General features: G+C 48.1%; 2 protein-coding genes across 3 annotated transcripts; both read right to left on the reverse strand.

Moving 5' to 3' along the window:
• Positions 1-1,183: 1,183 nt before the first annotated feature.
• On the reverse strand, positions 1,184-10,714 carry ctsa (cathepsin A). Of its 2 annotated transcripts, XM_061688053.1 has the most exons (14): positions 10,645-10,714; positions 6,960-7,117; positions 6,783-6,894; positions 6,443-6,493; positions 5,200-5,286; positions 4,967-5,122; positions 4,069-4,245; positions 3,912-4,003; positions 3,488-3,566; positions 3,262-3,410; positions 2,683-2,758; positions 2,502-2,591; positions 1,496-1,597; positions 1,184-1,428 (listed from the first exon to the last, which is right to left on the reverse strand). In XM_061688053.1, exons 1-14 carry the CDS (start codon positions 10,699-10,701, stop codon positions 1,345-1,347), a joined length of 1,470 nt encoding a protein of 489 aa, XP_061544037.1. In that variant the 5' UTR covers positions 10,702-10,714; the 3' UTR covers positions 1,184-1,344. The 2 variants fall into 2 exon arrangements, with proteins under 2 accessions (XP_061544037.1, XP_061544038.1); XM_061688054.1 differs by lacking the exons at positions 1,184-1,428; positions 1,496-1,597; positions 2,502-2,591; positions 2,683-2,758 and adding an exon at positions 2,778-2,869.
• A 1,037-nt stretch (positions 10,715-11,751) lies between these two features.
• Positions 11,752-18,982, reverse strand: snrpb (small nuclear ribonucleoprotein polypeptides B and B1). Its single transcript, XM_061687932.1, has 7 exons — positions 18,845-18,982; positions 17,502-17,653; positions 17,327-17,438; positions 15,762-15,914; positions 15,562-15,691; positions 13,616-13,741; positions 11,752-11,844 (listed from the first exon to the last, which is right to left on the reverse strand). Exons 1-7 carry the CDS (start codon positions 18,845-18,847, stop codon positions 11,804-11,806), a joined length of 717 nt encoding a protein of 238 aa, XP_061543916.1. The 5' UTR covers positions 18,848-18,982; the 3' UTR covers positions 11,752-11,803.
• Between the last annotated feature and the right edge of the window lie 135 nt (positions 18,983-19,117).

Genomic DNA, 19,117 nt, shown 5'->3' on the forward strand with positions numbered 1-19,117 from the left:
CCACCTCATGTCACCTTATGTCCCCCGTCACACATCACCACTGTTCTGCTCCCCTCGTACATGTCCACGTACTATTCTTACATACATCCAGGCTGAGCGAGAGCCCGTCTCAGCTCTTCCCCAAAAGCCGCACAACACTCGTCCCGTCTCAGCTTCCACCACGCGGTTCTCTGCTCTGCCTTTGTCTTCCTAATCTTCCTCCCCACCCCCAGAGTCATCTTCTATGCCGTCTAGCCACACTCTTCCCTACCGCCACCTTACAGTCGGTAACCTCCTTCAGATGACATCGTCTGCACAAGATGTAATCCGCCTGCGTGCTTCTCCCTCCGCTCTTGTAGGTCACCCTATGTTCCTGCCTCTTCTAGAAGAAAGTGTTCCCTGCAGCCATTTGCATCCTCGTCGCAAAGTCTACCACCATCCGTCCCTCCGAGTTCCTTTCCTGGACGCCGGACTTACCCATCGCTTCTCCATCACCCCCGTTTCCTTCACCGACACGTCCATTAGCATCTGCACCAATCCCGACTCTCTCTCTGTCCGGGACGCTCAGAACGACTTCGTCACGCTCCTTCCAGAATTTCTCTTTCACCTCTAGGTCACGTCCTACCTGCGGGGCATAGCCGCTAAACACATCAGAATCAGAGTCAGAACGCCCTCAATTTCAAGTTTCAGCCTCATCGCTCGATCTGAAACTCTTTTCACCTCCAAGACATTCTGAGCCGACTCTTCTTTTAAAATAGCCCCGCCTCCATTTCTCTTCCCATCTTCGCCATGGTCAATTCATTTCAAGCCTGCCCCTAAACGTCTTGCCTTAGTGTCTTGGACACACAACATATCACCCTTTCTCCTAATCATCAAGCCGACCAACTCCCGAGATTTCGCCGTCGTAGTCCCGACATTCAAAGTCCCCCCGTTCAGTTCTCGGCTCTGCGCTTTCCTCTTCTCTGCCTGCCGAAGAACCCGCGTTCCACCTCTCCTCCGTCTGAACGCATATCACGTACGAGTGCTAAAATCAACGGGCTTTCCTCGCAGATTGTCAGCGATCGAGATGGCCGGGTACGGCGTAGCCGAAAGCGGGGCGGGGCCGGGCCGACGTTTGCGCTCGAGGGACACTTTGGGCAATGACTTCGCTTTGGATGGAGAGAAAACATTAGCTGTCAAAATAAAATGGAAAAAACACTTCAAACATTTGTCACCAAGCTTTTAATGTGCGCATTTCCTTTAAAAAATAAAAAATTAAAAATCAGCAGCAACGTGTCGTTCGATCGGGCGGTCGGTGCTCGTCACTACGGTAGCGGAGAGCCAATCACGGAGCGGCGCCCGTCACCGTGGAGCCGATCGCGGAGGTCAGAAGGGTCGCTTGCTGATGAATCTGGAGAAGACGGCGAACGCCGCCAGAGGTTTGTCCGTCGGCACCATGTGACCCGAACCCTGCGGGGACGGAGGTCAGAGTTCACCCGCGGGAGGCGACGTCGTGGCGGCGATCGGCCGAGTTTACCTTGACGGTGAGGAAGGCCAAGTTGGTGAACTCCTTGACGAAGCCGCCCACCTGCCGCCCGTCCTCGTTCTCGTACACCCACGGACGCCGACTCACCTCCACCTGCGGGTGCCGGCGGAAGGCTCACCGGGAGCTAACTTGTCTTAGCCCCTCTAAGGAGTTTTGCATGATATGTTAGCATTAAGCTCGCTGCCTTTTGGTGTTCAATGGCAATTCTCTCTCTCGCTTTCTCGCACTTGTGGGTTTTCGGTCACAGATTCCATTTTTCCCTCACAGTTGCAATCTCTAGCGACACGGCGGACGACCGGTTCGCGCATCCGCCTCACAGTTGTGAGGTCGCGAGTTCAAATCCGGCCCCGCCTGTGTGGAGTTCGCATGTTCTCCCCGTCCGCGCCTGCGTGGCTTTTCTCCGGGCACTCCGGTTTCCTCCCGCATCCCCAAAACATGCGCGCTAGGTACGTTGACTGACGACTCTAAACCGCCCGTGGGTGCGAACGGTTGTTTGTTTCTATGCGCCGAGCGATCGGCCGGCGACCGGTTCGGGGCGTATAGCTGAAGATGGCTGGGAGAGGCGCCGGCATGCTCGCGACCCGTGTGAGGAGAAGCGGCATGGAAAATGGATGGATGGAGTTGCATTCTCTCTCACAATCTTGTTTTGTCCCTCTCTCATTTGGAGCGTCTCTCACGATCGTCGTGTCTCTGTCAAAGGTTCAGTTTCTCTCTCATGCCGTGGCAGTCTCCCACTTGCCGTTGCAGTTTCTCTCGTTTTTCGCGATCTCGGTCTCCCCGCGGCGGCCAGTTTCTCTCACATTCAGAGTCTCCCGCCGCCGAAGCCAGGGCGGCGCACGGCACGGCGTGCTCCGCAGTGCGGATGAGCGTTCGACAAGGAACGCCGATACCACGGGTTTGAAAGTTTTCGCACGCTTTTATCAGCACACCGTCAACCGTTCCTTCCCCGCGTTAGGACGGGATGCCGTTTTTGGGGTGTTTTGCGAGCTCCGCTTACCTGCTGGTTCAAGGACTCCACGAACCACTCGTCGCCCATGAAGTTACAAGCCATGTCCACGTCGCCGTTGTACACCAGCACGCGGTACTTCTGCGCACGCACACACACACACACACACACCTTTTATGGTGAACCATCAACAGAACGCGGAATGCGGCGTGCACCAACGAAGCGGTCAGACCAGCGCGGCCAGAAGTTTGAGGTACTGCTTCCTGACGTCCAGATAGACCCGGCCGTAGTTGAGGTGCACCTCGGCGCTGACAAAGAGCAAAGCGCAGCGTGACGACGTGACGTTCATTCCGAACCGTCACCGTGGCAGATTGCGCAACTCTTCATCGACGCGTCGTCGTGTCGCCATTTGCGCGAGTCTACGTCAATAAACGCCGCATTCATTGAAATGAGAAATAAATTGGATTTATACAGCACCTTTCACGACACCCAAGGACCCTTTACAAATAAAATTACATTAAAATAAATAATTAAAAAATCAAATGCATTCAACACATTTTAAAATATAATTATTTTGTGATTGTAAACAGTTTTACAAATGCATAGGCTATGCACTTATTTTAGAAAATACACAAATACTCCAATTACAACATTTGAATGTATTTATTTTTGTCTGTTTGAAAGCTCGATTGTGGCCCTCGAGCACAAAGCTTTCCCCGGCCTCGCGTTCCGTGCATTCCTAATTCTCCGACTACGGCGACGGTTGCGATAGCCGTCGACGTTTCGGTCCCGACGGCGAAACGTCGCTTACCTGCAGACGGTCCAGTCGGGCGCCCGGGCGTCGACGTTCAGGGCGCTTCGCACGTGCGGGTCGTTCAGGAAGCGGGTGGCGGGCGTGGAGTTGGTGCAGGGCGGCTCCAGGCGCACGGGGGTCTCGCGTCCCGCCAGGCCTCGGAGCTTCTGCGGCGCAAAGCAGCGGACGGCACCACAGTGAGGCGGGGGGTCCGCGCGGGCGCCGCGCGCCGGCACGCTCGCACCTTCTTCCACATCTTGGTCCACTCGTGATGGATGAAGAAGTTGCCCAGGTCTCGCACCACCAGCTGACCTCGCTCCACGCTGCAAACACGCAAAAGAGGATCTCGCCATACCGCACGACCAGGAACTTTTGGACTTTTAGCCCTCAGGCACCGGGACTCTCCTATCCACAACCCACGACTCGCGTCAACGACAACGCGCACGTCAAACACACATACGGACCACGCGCACGACCATCAACAACAAATCGCACACTAGCTAATGCACGCAAACAACACAATAACAGACTAGCAAGACACACAGCGGAGAACAAAGTACGAGCACACACACAAACCAACAATACGCACGAGAACTAACAACTAACACGCACGCAGGCGCACACGCGACAGGAAGCGAGCGAGTGAGGCGAGAGCGTCACGGGCTCACCTGAACCTGCGGGGGGCGCCGCCCGGACACGGCGCGTACAGGTTGTAGACGTTGAGTCCCGAGCCGTAGACGACGTCCTGAACGTCGGCCAGCTGCGCAACGACACGTTAGACGTCACGCCGCCTCCGACCTCGACGACGCGCGGGGCGACACTCACGGCGGCGGAGCAGTCGACGTCGGGGTTTCGGTGGAAGTCGCAGCGGCCGTGGCGGCAGCACGACTTCTGCAGGCGGCTCCACAGGCGGCTCCCCAGCAGGCCGTGGTAGTACGCGAAGTACACCAGGGAGTTGTCGTTCAGCTCGTAGCTGGACATCCCGTTGCCCACCGCCACGCCCTGCTCGCCGCGGGAAAAGCGGAAGACGATCCCACCGCAATTAGGACTGCCGAGATCAGTTGACAAGTCACCGTCGCGCCGACTACTACGCGACTAACGTGGCGGCCGCGTTGGTGGCGGGGACGTTGCCGTTCGTTGGAAACGAATCTGAAATTGCTCATTCCTCAGATTTCATGAGGCTCGCCTTTTTTTTTTAAAAACAACAATCAAAAAATGTGCTCCTAAAACAGGAGCCCAAAACATTCTTACCTATGAAAAGGTTATTCCCAGTTCCCTTGTTGTGATTGCGCATGATAGTTTGATAGCACTGAACATTTACAGCTACAAATGTTAAAGGCCAGAGTACTGACTTAATTTTAATTTGCACTATCAAATATGAACACGTCAGTAATGTTGGTACAAGTGCCGAAGTTTACTATAAGTTGTATGTACTACTATTATCTTAATTATCTTTTGCATATACTGCAAACACGTCAAACTGGAAGTTAATGACGGCTGTACGAGAGACGCTCGCCGGTGCCATAAATTACGTACGACTAATTGCAAAAACAATCAGTGACTCGTCGACGATCAAAATAATCGTTTGTGGCAGTCCTAATATCGACGTTATGAAGATGTCTGATTGGAACCTTTGACTTCCAAGAACTATCCGTACCGACAAGTTAGAACTCTTGAACTTTTGGTGCAAATGAAAGTAGTACGGACGGACAGACGGCGCCACCTGCAGGTTGAGGGCGTCGTCCTCCATCACCCTCTCGGCCAGCGTGGGCACGTAAATCCCGCCGTAGCTTTCTCCCATCAGGAAAAGCTGGTTGGCGCTCAGCTCCGGGTAAAGCCGGAAGAACTCCTTTAGGGCCAAGTAGTTGAGCATGGACACCTGACGCGCACAACAACGATCAACAAGACGAGAGGACCAATCGGAAGCCACCTCGTCGCCACAGTGACCCCGCTGACCTCGGAGTCGTTGGTGGCGTAGGCGCCGTCGTCAGAGTAGGAGAAGCCCACCCCTGCTGGGGACTCCAGGTACAGCATGTTTGCGATCTGAAACGGAACAAAACACGTCCAACGACAAAAAGACGGCACGCATCACACAACATCAACAAGATAAGCGAGCACGCGGCAATAAACAACAAAAACAAACCACTGACAACACACACGCACTCAAACACCAACACAATACACACTAACAAATCAACAACAACACAAGCCAACACACAAACAACAAAACAATCCACGAGCAACACACACACACCAAACTAGGGCGGGGAGGGCGAATAACTCCGTTAAGTCTACTTCAAAAATGTGTCGACGCTCAATTTCTGCCTCGACCCCAAACAAAAAATAAATAAACAAATAACTAACTAACATTGAAGAAGTTCAGCCTGGAAACATGTTTGCGCACATGGACGTGAACCCCCCGCCATGTAGGAGGCATTACTGCATGTACACACCGTGTTATAGTTCAATATAAGGCGTAGCTTGTTGGAGAAAGAGCTCCATCGAGTGCTAGCAAACCCTATTGACCGGCTAGCAAAAAGTAGCATTAGCCAACATGGGCGGGACTAACTTCAAATAACAAATATTCACATACAAACATATTTTTCCCAATACACAAATACTTCCTAATCTGTCAAAAACAAGTTACAGTCACAGAAATGAAAAGTGAGACCGCCGTTGTTTTTTCAGCGTTTTGGTCATTCGTGATGTCTGGTACAAGGCATGTTTTTTTGACAACCATGACAAGAGTTGGATTTAAGAGCTGATACCGAGTCATTTTCATGCTTTTCTTCACAGAAACCAACCGGCAGGTACTTTTTTTGCCAATTATTTTATTTTCTGGTTCTTCCTTTAAGTCATGTTTAAAGTTTACTTTTGCTAGTTGAATAAATACTAAGTTTTGAAATCAATGAATAATTTATTAATGACGATTTCAATATCTATCAAAATAATAGTTGATTTTTTCCAGCCCTAACGCCGGCCTCCATTTTAAGGAGCGTCTCAATTGTCTTAAATCGCATCGAGGAGGTTCCACGGACTCGCTCAAATCCAGCAAGCGCTTTTGTTTCCTGTTGGCTCCTCGACGGGGTTGTCAAAAAAGGATTTGTTTTTATTATTCTCCACCACGCCTCGATGAGATTGCTGGTGGTCGAGGATGTTGCGAATCAAACAAATAACGCGTCTCGTGACGTGCGGTGACCTTGTTCCAGGAGTTTTGGTTTTGTCTCAGCGTGACGCCGTCGTCCTCCACCTGCACAACAAGGAGAGGACGGCGGCCATTTTAAAGAGGAAGTCAAACGTAGGGCTGACCGATTAATTGGCCGATTTCAGGCCTTTTTGCTCTTTTTTTTTTTTTTTTGTGATAAAAACATTATAACACAAGACAAATATAATGACATTGAAAAGCATTTTCTCTTTATTGTAAAGTTAAAGAAATACTAAAGGACAAAATAGAGCAAACCGGTCAAATGTTCTGCCCGTAATTCATAGATTTGTTGTTGTAAGCATTAAGGGACCCAAAACATTTGGGCGCCCCCTACCAGGAAGGGTCCGTGCTCCGTCAACAGTCCGTCCAGCGAGCTGCACCCGGGCCCGCCGTTGAGCCACAGCACCACCGGGTCGGACGCCGGAGAATTCTGAGACTCGGAAAACCTGCCGGGAGGAAGCGTGTGAGCGTGCGAGCGTGCGGCCACGTGACGCGGCGGGCGGTCGCTCACCAGTAGTGCAGATGCTTCCCGTCCTCCACGTTCAAGTATCCCGAGTAGTGCCTGAAGCCGGGCTGCTTGGACAACCCGGGAAGGCTGCAGACTTCGTGGTCGGCCGGCGCGGCCGCCGCCGTTCCCGCCAACAGAAAGTACAACAGCGCCGCCGCCATCTGACAAGAAGCGACATCACTCGATAAGGACTGCGCGCATACGGTCACTTGATTAGAACTGTAGCAGCCGTTCCCAATATTGCCGTTTACGATGCCCATCCACTATAGTCAGTCGGCCATTTTGCGGCGCTGCCGGCTTACGCCCGATATTGCGCCCTCAATGAAGCTTGAAAAGCAGGATACAGTAATCCCTCGCTATATCGCAGCTCAACTATTACGGATTCAGTGCGTCGCAAATTTAGCGTCGTGCGGTTACTCAGCTGCACGTTTCTGAGACAGTTAGCTTTATTGGCTAAATGATTTGAATGCAGCGGCAACGACTCGCAGAACATCGACGTCAATAAGAAACCTTACCGAGTCTTCATACATTTGCCAAGTCACCAAATTGCTCGGGGATACAAAGATGACGACCGGAAAGTTACCGTTTGAAACACAAGCCGCAGTCAAGAGTTTTCGGACATAAACTCACAAATACCAACCTTAGCCCAACGTATAGCTAACCCACACAGGAACAAATGCAACTAAAGAGCAATGTTGAGCTTGATTTTCTACAACTACAATCCTGCAGTTTAAAAGTGAGATCACTGAGATCACAATGAATTCTGGGCTCCCATAATGCTTTTCGCACCACATCAGCATGGGCTGTTGTTCAGCACACCCGCCTTGAATAGGCATGCGCTAATGTGGAGTACGTACGTGGTTGGTGACCTCAAGTGGACAAATAAAATACCTGCACCTTTCCAAAGTATCACATTAGCATTGAATTGCAGTCGTTCAATAAATTGGTCAATACTTGACAGATTTCATTTTTTGCAGGGGCTTTCCGGCGTGACTTGTCCGGCGTCAGCGGTCGGATGAGCGGAAAGCGGCTTTGAGTGTCTTGAGAAGCACTTGAGAGCTTTCATGTATTGTTATGAAATGAAAAGCTTTAATAATTGCATTCGAGACACAGAGGGAACGATATGCATGTAAACACATTTATTTTAAATGTGTGCGCTCGACTGACTCAAAAATGAGCCGTTAGCTTGAAGCAGCTAGTGAAAGCTATCCCCGCGAGGACGTCAGGACTTGCGGTTCAAATCACTCCGGAGTACGTTCACGGCGTAGTATGCCGTTCCTTGCGCAAACGAATCAGTCGTCGCTCCTTAGCGGATCGCGAACGAAGAAGCTCAACGAACGAATCACTTCAGTTCCTCAGTACACCTATTCACTGAACGAATCAGTCACTCGTTGCACTTAACCCCCTCCCCCGCCTGGACGGCGCTGCCTGACGCTGGCTGCCCATTGGTCAGTCGCCGAAGTGAGTGACAACGCTGGCGAATCGCAAATCACATGGCAGTACGTTTAATGAAGTCCCGCCCCCGCCTGCACGCTAGCTGCTCATTCGCCGAAGACTCAGAAGTGAGTGACAGAACACTTCAGCTGTTCACGCTCCTGTGACGTCGTTTCCCGACTGAAAGTCACTTTAGTACATTTCGATCATTAGAAGGCTAAGCTTCTTCTAGCCACACATTTCGGCTCATTTGAATCACGTTTGATGATTCGTGTCCTCTCTCCGCTGCTCTTCTCTCTCGACACGAACGACTGCACCTCGACGCGCCCGGCTGTCAAACTCGCTGAAGTTTGCAGACGACACTAGTGTCATCGGCCTCGTCGAAGACGGTGACGAGTCTGCGGTGCGGCCGACGCCGTCCTGGAACTGAACCCGCTCGAGACTGTAGAGATGATCGTGGACTTCAGGAGGCATCCGTCGCCACAGCTGCCCCTCACGCTCTCCAACTGCCTTGTGTCACCCGTCGAGACCTTCGAGTTCCTGGGAATTACAGTCTCTCAGGACCCGAAGTGGGCGATCGACATCAACTCCGTCCTCAAAAAGGCCCAGCGGAGGATGTACTTCCTGCGGCTTCTGAGGAAGCACGGCCTGCCGCGGGAGCCGCTGAGGCGGTTCTACACAGCGGCCATCGAATCGGTCCCGTGTTCTTCCATCGCAGTCTGGTTCGGTGCCGCTACAAAAAAGGACAAACTCCGACCGCGACGGACAATCAAAACTGCTGAAAGGAATGTCGGTACCCCCCTACCCACCCTTGAGGACTCGCACGCTGCCAAAACTAAGACAAGAGCGTGCAAAATCCTCTTGGAATCTCAGCATCCCGGTCGCCGGCTCTTCCGGCTCCTTCCCTCAGGTCGGCGCTACAGATCAATGCAAACTAGAACTCGCAGACATTCCAACAGCTTCTTCCCTCTTGCGATCAACTTCTTAAACAGCTAACCTACAATTCCATGACAACATGCTGGCAATTTTTTGACTTGAGTTCGTAGTCACATTTCTGTGGGGCCAATTGTACATTACTCGTGCGCTCACTGTCGTAGTCTCGCCACGCTGCACGATTTGCATATCTGTTGTTGACCAATACTGGCCACTCATGCCAGAGTCGCATCTGCCCCACTTGCACAACCGACATTGTCCCAGATGATCGCACTACTCGTCACTTTAAACCGCATGCACTCCTTGAAGTCTCGGCGCCCTTTGCGCGACGGTCGTTGCGCCGGACTACTGCGAGATTAGTCATTCGAACTCTTCTAAGTGCTAGAGGACTCTGCATCTTTTGCACAATTGTCAAAAAATAAATAACTAAATTGTTCGGGCATTAGCAGATAACTAGCAACCCTTTCTTGCTCAGTGACTGTTTTTCTCAATGTCTTTCTGTCTCCAAAGTGTTCTCTGTCAATTGACCGTCTGCTGTCGTACTAGAGCGGCTCCAACGACCGGAGACAAATTCCTTGTGTTTTTTGCACATACTTGGCAAATAAAGACGATTCTGATTCTGATGCGTATTGTCGTTTAGAAGCACATCCGTAGTCATTACGTGACCCTTTAGCCCCGTGGGGGAATACTTTCAATCAAAACCTTGATGCTAACAGAACAGAAGATTGTGACGTCCATAAAAGCAGCAACACCAGCTAACGGCTAACTACTCCGACAGTCACCTCAACATTTCATTTGTTTTAAACAGTTCATTTTAGTTGAAGTTGGTAAATTTTGTCTTTATTCTCTCGTTATTTCACATGAAGCCCTTTATTGTAGTCAATCAAGTGTAAAAGTAATTTGAATTATCGAAGTAGAAAAAGGCAAAACAGGCACAAGCTGGCCCACGGTTTGCACGTGCTGGTGACGTCATTTCCCACATTCACTGTCACTTCGAGGGGAAAAAAACCTGAAGTTTCTTGACACATTTCAGCTCAGTGAAATCGGTTTCTCCAGTTTGTTTTTGTCTCTTTTGGTGCGTCGTCGCTGGGAAGGCAAACGGTGGCGTCAACAAAAAGAAAAAAAAAAAAAAATATATATTTTATTTGTCTTGGCTGTAGACCCAAAACACATTTTGTCGTGTGACGTCTACAAAGTCAGTAAAACGAGCAAACGGCAAACCACATCGCGACTCCCACCCCAAAAAAACAACAAGGAACATGTCAAACTGTGACAATATTGATAAAGATCAAACAATAACCCAAATTGTTGCCTTTCTTACCTGCTTGTGTCGACGTCTGCGGTTCTTTTCCGGAAGCAGAAGAAAAGCAGTCAGCATGTCACGTGACCACTTGGCGACTCACATGACTGGCCGTGACGAGGTCACGTGATTGCCAAACTTTCCTCCAATCACATTTTCACCCTTTATTTTATGGCCATGTAGTTTTATTATTCCGGTTGATAGTATTTATTTTATTTAAGTTTAATTTTATTATAGTTTTGGTTCATTTATGGTTGCTTATTTTCCACATTTTATTGCAGTTGATTTTATTTACAGTATGCATCGATTACATCTTATTAATTTCATGCCATTTATATTCATTAGTGTCATGCATTTAATTTGCACATTTACACATCCGAGTTAACTTAGTGTGCATTGTATTCTGTTTAATTTGATTCAGTTTACAGTTTAATTTCCTTGCATTTGAATTACATTATGAATTTTATTCCATTGATCCATCCATTTTCTGTACTGCTTATCCTCACTAGGGTCACGGGCGTGCTGCAACCTATCCCAGCTATCTTCGTACTCATTCATTTTATGCTTGCTTATTTGTTTTAGCACATTCCATTTTGTGTAGTCAGTTCTTGCCTTTCATTCATTGAGTTTATCTGACACATTGTATGAGTTTTATTTCTGGCGTCAGAAGTATTTGTGGAATTGAGTTGAGAGCAGATTGGAGGCAACAACTTGTTCACATTCCCCACAAAAATTCTCCCAGAAAAAGACAATGGAAACAAAAAGTATAAACTACACAATGTTTGAAGACTCCTGTCATAAGTGTAAAAAGAAGTTGACCACCCAACAATAAAAGAACAAAGACCAATGGACAGGCTATTGACATTAGGATCTGCTTAGAAAATTGTATTAAATTGATTTTGAATGAATTGTTGTCCTAAGGAGCCAGATGCTTTTCCATGTTGCACTTCCTGTTCAGTGGCGACATCACAAAACTCCTCTCAGAAACTTTAGGGTTGTCCGTCAGCATGAAGACGTCGGACATCCTGCGTGAATGTTTTCAATTTAAATCAAGACGAGAACGGGCAGCTTTGATCAAACATCTTTATTGAACTGGTTACCATAGTAACAATCAGCCCAGCATAAGCAAACGTCCATCTTTATTTAAAAAAAAAAAAACTAAAAATAAAAAAAAAAACTTTTAAGGACGAGGGGGCGGTCTCAGGCCAGGAGGGGGCGGTCCTACGACAAAAAAAAATAAGAACAAAAAGCACATGACAATTATTTTTAATTATCAGATGAAAACAAGAATCAGACATGGCCATACGGACTTCGAAGAAAAATATTTTTTTCCCAAAATTGATTTTCTCCACTTTGCGTTTGTTTTTGGGGGGTTTAATATTGGGATTTGGAGAATTAAATTTCAAATGAATTGATCAATTCGAACGGCCCGGCCCACTACAACTCGTTTCAATCAGGGGGGTCCAAACTCTAGCCTCCTCCTCGTTCCGCTACTGGTCTATAAATCACTGAATGATTTAAGGTCCTGAATATATAAAACAAATGCTAGTGGAATATAAACCCAATAGGGCTGTGAGATCTGCAGATTGAGGTCCAAAGCAAAGATCGCGAAGCGGCATTTAGCTGGGCGGCTGCTCACAAATGGACAAGTCAATACAGACACAAGTCAAGTGTCGATGTTTTCAAGTCCAGGTCCCCAAAAATTATTTTTGCCCAAGATTGAGTATTTTAGAGAATTTCTCTCTTTTTTTTTTTTAATTAAAAAAAAAAAAAAAGCATTTTTCTTTTTTAATTAAAAAAAAAAAAAAAAAAGCATTTTTCTTGCACTGTACGTTTTAAGCAATTTTTTTAAGAAGTCTTATTTTTCTGTACATTGTTTTTAAATGTCTAATCCTGCAAACCACTGTGTATGAAATGCACGATAGAAATAAAAATTAGCCCTGCCTTTATAATAGCTCATGAATTAAGATAATTCCGTTTCAGAAGCATGTTTTCCTCCACTTTCTGCTCTGTATCAAGGTTTGATTTGTGAACATATATTAATGATCAATTATGATCATCAAGTAAGCACCGCTTTACAGATTTTTGGGAGTTTTTTTGCTTCTGAATATAGAGATCCACTCAGGGCAGGGGCGGATTTATTCTATACAGGGCTGCAGGACAGCATGCGGACGTAAAGGGCGAAGGGTGCGCGTGACAGAAGACGCTAAAGACAAGCCCCCAGTAGGTATACAGTTCCGGTATGTGCATCAGTTTGGCTAAGGACCCCCGAAAATGGCACCTACGAAGAGACACGCTGACGAAGCAGTTTAAACTGCAAGCTATTAGTTACGCGGAGGAACATGGGAATCGAGCAGCCGCGAGAGAATTCAAGATCAACGAATCCACGGTTCGCAGGTGGAGGAAGCAGGAAAACGAGCTTCGCCAAGTCAAGAAGACGAAGCTGAGTTTCCGCAGAAACAAGGCGAGGTGGCCCGAGTTGGAAGACCAACTCGAGCAATGGATTAATGAGCAAAGAACAGCCGGGAGAAACGTCTCTACAGTCACCATTCGAGGGCAATAACGCTTGCAGAAGAAATGAAAATCGAACATTTTCAAGGAGGTCCGTCTCGGTGCTTTCGTTTTATGAAACGCCGCCATCTATCCATCCGCCACGGATGGATAGATGGCGGAAAAGCTGGCCATCTTCCGCTCCTACTGCAGTAAAATGATTGCTGACAAACATCACCAACATGGACGAGGTGCCGCTCACTTTCGACATCCCGGTGAACCACACTGTAGAGAAGAAGGGGACCACCACGCACAACGGGGCACGAGAAGTATGGGTATCGGCCAATACTCGAGGCCGCAGTATCAGTATGGTATCGGAAGTGGACAAGTTGTATGGGGAATTGCTCCATGGTTTAGTTTAGCGTCTTTAATCAAGTTGAAGAATGTCAAAGCGGAAGCCTTCACTTTTTCTGCCTCGTTTCAATCGACAGGAAGCGCTCACCTCTCATGCCGGGGGGCGGCGGCCTCATGCCCGGTGGGGGCATGCCCATCGGCGCCCCTCTGCCCGGGGGCATGCCCATCGGCGGACCCATAGGGGGGCGCATGCCAGGGGGCGGGCCCATCATACCTGCAGAGAGCAATTAGGATGCAGCTCATTAACCCAATTTACTTAAATTTCAAGTTAACTTTTCAAATCATTAAAATCATTTTTTTTTTTCATAAAGACAAAAAAAAGCACCGTATTCTATAAAAACGGGAGAAAACTGGCTTGATGTCAGTATACACAATATTGCCAAACGTATAATAATAATTATTATTATATAAGTGACATCCCATTCGTAATCCAAATGCTGTCATATGATGTTGGTCCACCCTTTGCAGCTGGAACAGCTTCAACTCTTGAGGGAAGGCTCTCCACAAGGTTTAGGAGTGCGTTTATGCGAATATATGACCATTCTTCCAGAAGCGCATTTGTGAGGTCATACACTGATTTTGGATGACAAGACCTGGCTCATTGTCCGCTCCAAACCAACCCAAAGGTGCTCTATCGGGTTGAGGTCAGGACTGTGCAGGCCAATGAAGTTCATCCACACCAAATTCTCTCCTCAGTGTCTTTCTGGACCTTGCTTTGTCCACTGGTGCACAGACATGTTGGAAGAAGAAAGGGCCATCTCCAAACTGTTTGACTGACCAAAGCATTCAGTTCCTTTCAGTGGAGCTCGGGGGCAAATATTTTGGACATTTGCGCCCTTGTGGGTACACTTCGGAGATGGCCCCTTCCTCTTCCAACAAGTCTGTGCATCCGTGCACAAAGCAAGGTTCCTAAAGACACGGATGAGAGCGTTTGATGTGGATGAACTTGACTGGCCTTAACAGAGTCCTGACCTCAACCCAACTTTTGAATGAATTAGAGCTGAGACTGAGAACCAGGCCTCCTCGTCCAACATCAGTGTGTGACCTCACAAATGCGCTTGTGGAAAAATGGTCAAATTCCCATAAACACACTCCTAAACCTTTGGAAAACCTTCCCAGAAGAACTGAAGCTGTTGTAACTGCAGAGGGGGGACTGATGTCATATGAAACCTGATGGCTGAAGAATGGGATGTCACTTCAATTCACATCTGCTTCAAGGCAGGTGAGCCAATACTTTGGACAACATCCAGTATATAGTAGTCAGTCCATCCATCCATCCATCCATCCATCCATTTCCTGAGCCACTTAGCGGGAGTGCTGGAGCCAATCCCTGCTATCATCGGGCAGGAGGCGGGGTACACCCTGTACTGGTTGCCAGCCAATCGCAGGGCACATATAAACAAACAACCATTCACACCTACGGGCAATTTAGAGATGTCAATGAACCTACCGTGCATGTTTTTGGGAGGTGGGAGAAAACCCACGCAGGCACAGGGAGAACATGCAAACTCCACACAGGCGGGGCCGGGGATTGAACCCCGGTCCTCAAAACTGTGAGGCAGACGCTCTAACCAGTCATCCACCGTGCCGCCATATATAGTAGTAATTGCAACAATTAATCGACAACTAATTCATTATCAAATTAAGGGATAAGTATTTTGATAATCAGTTCGAGAGCTTGTTGAACTTAAAATTGTCCAAATCGTTGGCATTTCAGCCTTTCAACAGTGACTATTCTGATTTCTGTCATCCTCCATGGAAGCAAACTGTCTTTTCCAAAATAAGACATTTACAAATATCATGTCAAATATCACTCTGGCATGTAATGCAGCATTCGTGTTGGCTGTGCGCCTTTAAGAAGTGGGGCCTAACGAGTGACATCAGGCGCCGGTTCGTCAGCGTGTGAGCGTCTGGCTGTTAGTTGTGGCCTACAGCAGCCTCTTGAGAGTCTTCATTTGATATTTGTGCCGTGAACTGTCTCGTTCAAGACCAAGAGACTTGCTCATAAAAAAGAAAAAATTAAGTTCCGCTTACCAGGAGGAGGAGCTCCGCGGCCCATCGGAGGCGGGGCACCACGTCCGGGCGGATACTGCGTGGGCGCCCCTGCGATGCTAGCCCCCGCGGCGGCGGCGGCCACGTTGCCGCGGCCCTGTGGCGTCATCACCTGCGAGACGAGCCCAAAACCTCGACGTCAGTAAGCTAGCCGTCGCGCAACTCTGCGTCGGCGCGGTTACCTGCTGCGAAGGACCGCCCACTCCCCTCACGGGCCCCGCCAGCCCTGCCGGAGCCTGAGGCACGGGGGCGCCTGCCGGGACGCCGCGGCCCGCCGCCCGACCCACGCCGGGACCTCCGGCCACGCCCGCCAGAGGGACGCGAGCGATGCCCGTCTGAGAAAGGAAATTCAACAAAAACAAAACCGTCAAGCTAAACTGCACTTTCAAGCCACAAAAAAATAAAGACACAAATGAAAAATAAAGACAACCGCCCTCAATACTGCATGCGTGCAGGACGAAATACAAGATGGCCAACTGCAGGTTTTCACATCGTTTACGCAATAACCGTAAAGATACGGCCCACTGAAAATCAATGAAGTAGACTAATATGAGTATTTGACTTATTGGCATTTGTTATTAATGCAATAATTGTTTAAGTAGTAACATTTTTCAAACTATCAATCTGGGGTTGAAGCGCCATTAAAATCTATCTGAGGTCACTAGTCTGTGCATTGTATTCGCTTCAGACGAATAAATCAAATCCCACAAATAAGGTGATCATGTCGTTCTTCCACCTTCGAAACGACACTCAAATGCAAGCGCTACACAAAAATCAAAAAGAAACCGAAGACGCCTCGATTTTCACCGGCCTCCCCAAAAGTACCACGGAGCGACTCCAACTTATTGCAAACTCCGCTGCTGGCTTTTGCTGACTGGAAGCATGAAGAGCGAGCGAGCGAGCGAGCGAGCGATCCAGTTCCGACTTCTTGCAACACGAAGAAGCGACTTCAAGATCTCGCCAATTTACTACGAAGCATTTCGTGGGCTGGGCCCAAACGACTTCGCATCTGCCTCCACCGACACATTGGGCGGTCGCTGCTGCTTTGCTGGCGTCCCCTACACCAATGGTGGGAAAATTGCGGATGCAGCCTTTTTTACAGACGACCAAAGATACATTTATTGTAAATATCCTTTTTTGAGCAATTGTATACAGTAAATGAAATTTAAAAAGAAACATTCCTCCATCTTGTGATCGGATATCAGTTATCTGTTTTTAAAACTCGCTGATCAGCCCCAAAAATCCTGATCGTGTAAAGCCTCATTTTTATGCGGTTGCATCACGTTTGATGAATTTTTAAATAACGCATTTGAGTATTTATTGCGCTATTGACTGTACGGTGCTGTATTATCTTTGAATATTTTGCATTTTATTACTGCTTCATTGTGTTTATTTGGCTGCATACATCTTTAAAAATCTAGCCGAAATCTCAGTTACAGCAGGTTTTGAAACCTAAACTTAAAAGTCTCTTCATTTATTGTTGTAGGATCTTTGAAATGATCTTTTGTTCCTACTGATGTTCCTTCTTTATGAAGCACTTTGCGCTGCAATCCTTGTTGGAAATGTGCTTTAAAAGAATGTTTATTATAATTTGTAGAAACTTTGAAAGCCAAAGCAGTCTTTTCCTTTAGCCGTCGGAAATAACGTTTCCCGATTTGCAACAGGTTTTCTGAAGCGGCTAGCGACATTCTGGGATGTATCGGATTTTCTTCCCAGAACAGTCGGCGGCGGACCCGAGCGGGCTTACGTCTTTGGGCGGCGGGCCCTCCACCGTCATGGAGACCAGGTTCTCCCCCCTCAGCAGGACCAAGCCCAGGACTCTCTTCTCCTCCCGCTCGGGCTGCTTGGTGTTCTTGGGCCTGCACGGACGGGCCTTGTCAACGGCTAGCCGGCGGAGGCGGCGCGGGCCGCGGCGGACTTACTTGATCTTGCGAAACTCGTCGCAGTCGCATAGGATGAGGTTCATGTGCTTGTCGAAGGCCTTGAAGGTGCCGATGAAGACTCGGCCGTCCTGCAGGATGCACCTCATGCGGAAGTCGATGTGCTGCAGCATCTTGCTGCTCTTGCCCACCGTCTGCAAAGCGCAAAACCCCCTTACTGTTGTGCTGCCGCCTTGCGGGCGCTAGAAAAATAAATACATCAACGCCACGCGCTTCTGTTCGCGACGGCGCCGACATCCGCTTTGATGTTACGAACGGCACGAAACGAACTGCGGGATTTGAAACAAAAGTCAAATTCAGCAAATGCGTCTCAAACATTTTAGTGCCACCTAACGAACAAATGCAGTTTTCGTTAGTCAGTCCAACTTTTTCTAGTATTTGGGATGTAATCTAGTATAGTCTTTTCCCTTTCATTGCAAATGAACCTCAGCTCCAACTATCGATTACTGACCTCTACACTACTGATAATTGATTAATCACTTCGGGTCTGGATAAAACATCATCATCCATTTTATAAGTCATTACCTTAAGGTAATCATTTCTGTGTTTAGCAAGCTTTCCAATGGTAGCAGCTTTTTGAAAATAGTGTAACGATTAGGAGAAGTTAGGAAAGTTGAAGATTCTGATTCAACCGAAGTTCAGAGCCAAAATCCAGACACGTCTTGACTTTGCATTAAGACGTTGGCCAGAAATAGTTGCATTTTCACCGCTTTTAAATATATTTTCCACAGCAAAATTAGACTTATTGGAATCCTCTTGAAAGGATGTCTGCTATTGGTGGGCGCCTGTTCTTAAAGAATAAGAATGAATAATTGATATTAGCGAATGTATTGTTCTTGAATTCTATAAAAGCGGATGTCCACTTTGTACTCGGAAAGTATCAAGTATGGATGAAACGTTGTCGTTTGGCCTTAACAAAAGCTATGAGGTCGATTTACTGTCCTCCAAACGATAGAATGTTGCAATTACATTTGGAGACTTCTTTCCAACGTTTGCTTGCGTCGATTCGCAATAAGATGAAAACATTCCGCAAGCTACGTTGTCACAACGTCGGCGGGGGAGCGAGCGAGCTAGCTAGCTAGCTCGCTAACCCGCCCGCCAGAGAGATCCGGAAAAGTCCAATCATTCAAATTAGACGCACTCTTGTGAATAACAATAATTATCAAGACAGAAAACGTTTTTATTTCAATGCCAAACGCTCCAGTTTGGACCCTTGATGAGCCTGCGGCATAACTTCCCTCAATGCAAATTTCGCATCAAATCAAGTCAATGTCGCTCGCGTCGAGGAGCTCATCGGAGCGACTTTCGCGTCCGAACTCACTCACCATGTTTGCGGTTCTGATGGCTCCGATTGACGCCGGATTCACTGGACAAAACCCAAAAAATTGAGCCGCGGAGACGCCGCCAAGCCCGTCTTAATGAGAGAGACTCACCGGATATGACGTCGCCGGACATCAGCGCCGCCTCCCGCCTTGTCCCCCTCTAAAAAGACCAACACTCATTGGTTCCTAGTAGCAAATCGAGCCAACAGACTCCGCTTTGTTCTCAGACGTTGGTTAAAACGCTACAACACGACTATTCTGCTTTTATTTATGCAC

Source organism: Phycodurus eques, chromosome 10 (assembly GCF_024500275.1).
Source record: "Phycodurus eques isolate BA_2022a chromosome 10, UOR_Pequ_1.1, whole genome shotgun sequence".
Classification (NCBI taxonomy): Eukaryota; Metazoa; Chordata; class Actinopteri; order Syngnathiformes; family Syngnathidae; genus Phycodurus; species Phycodurus eques.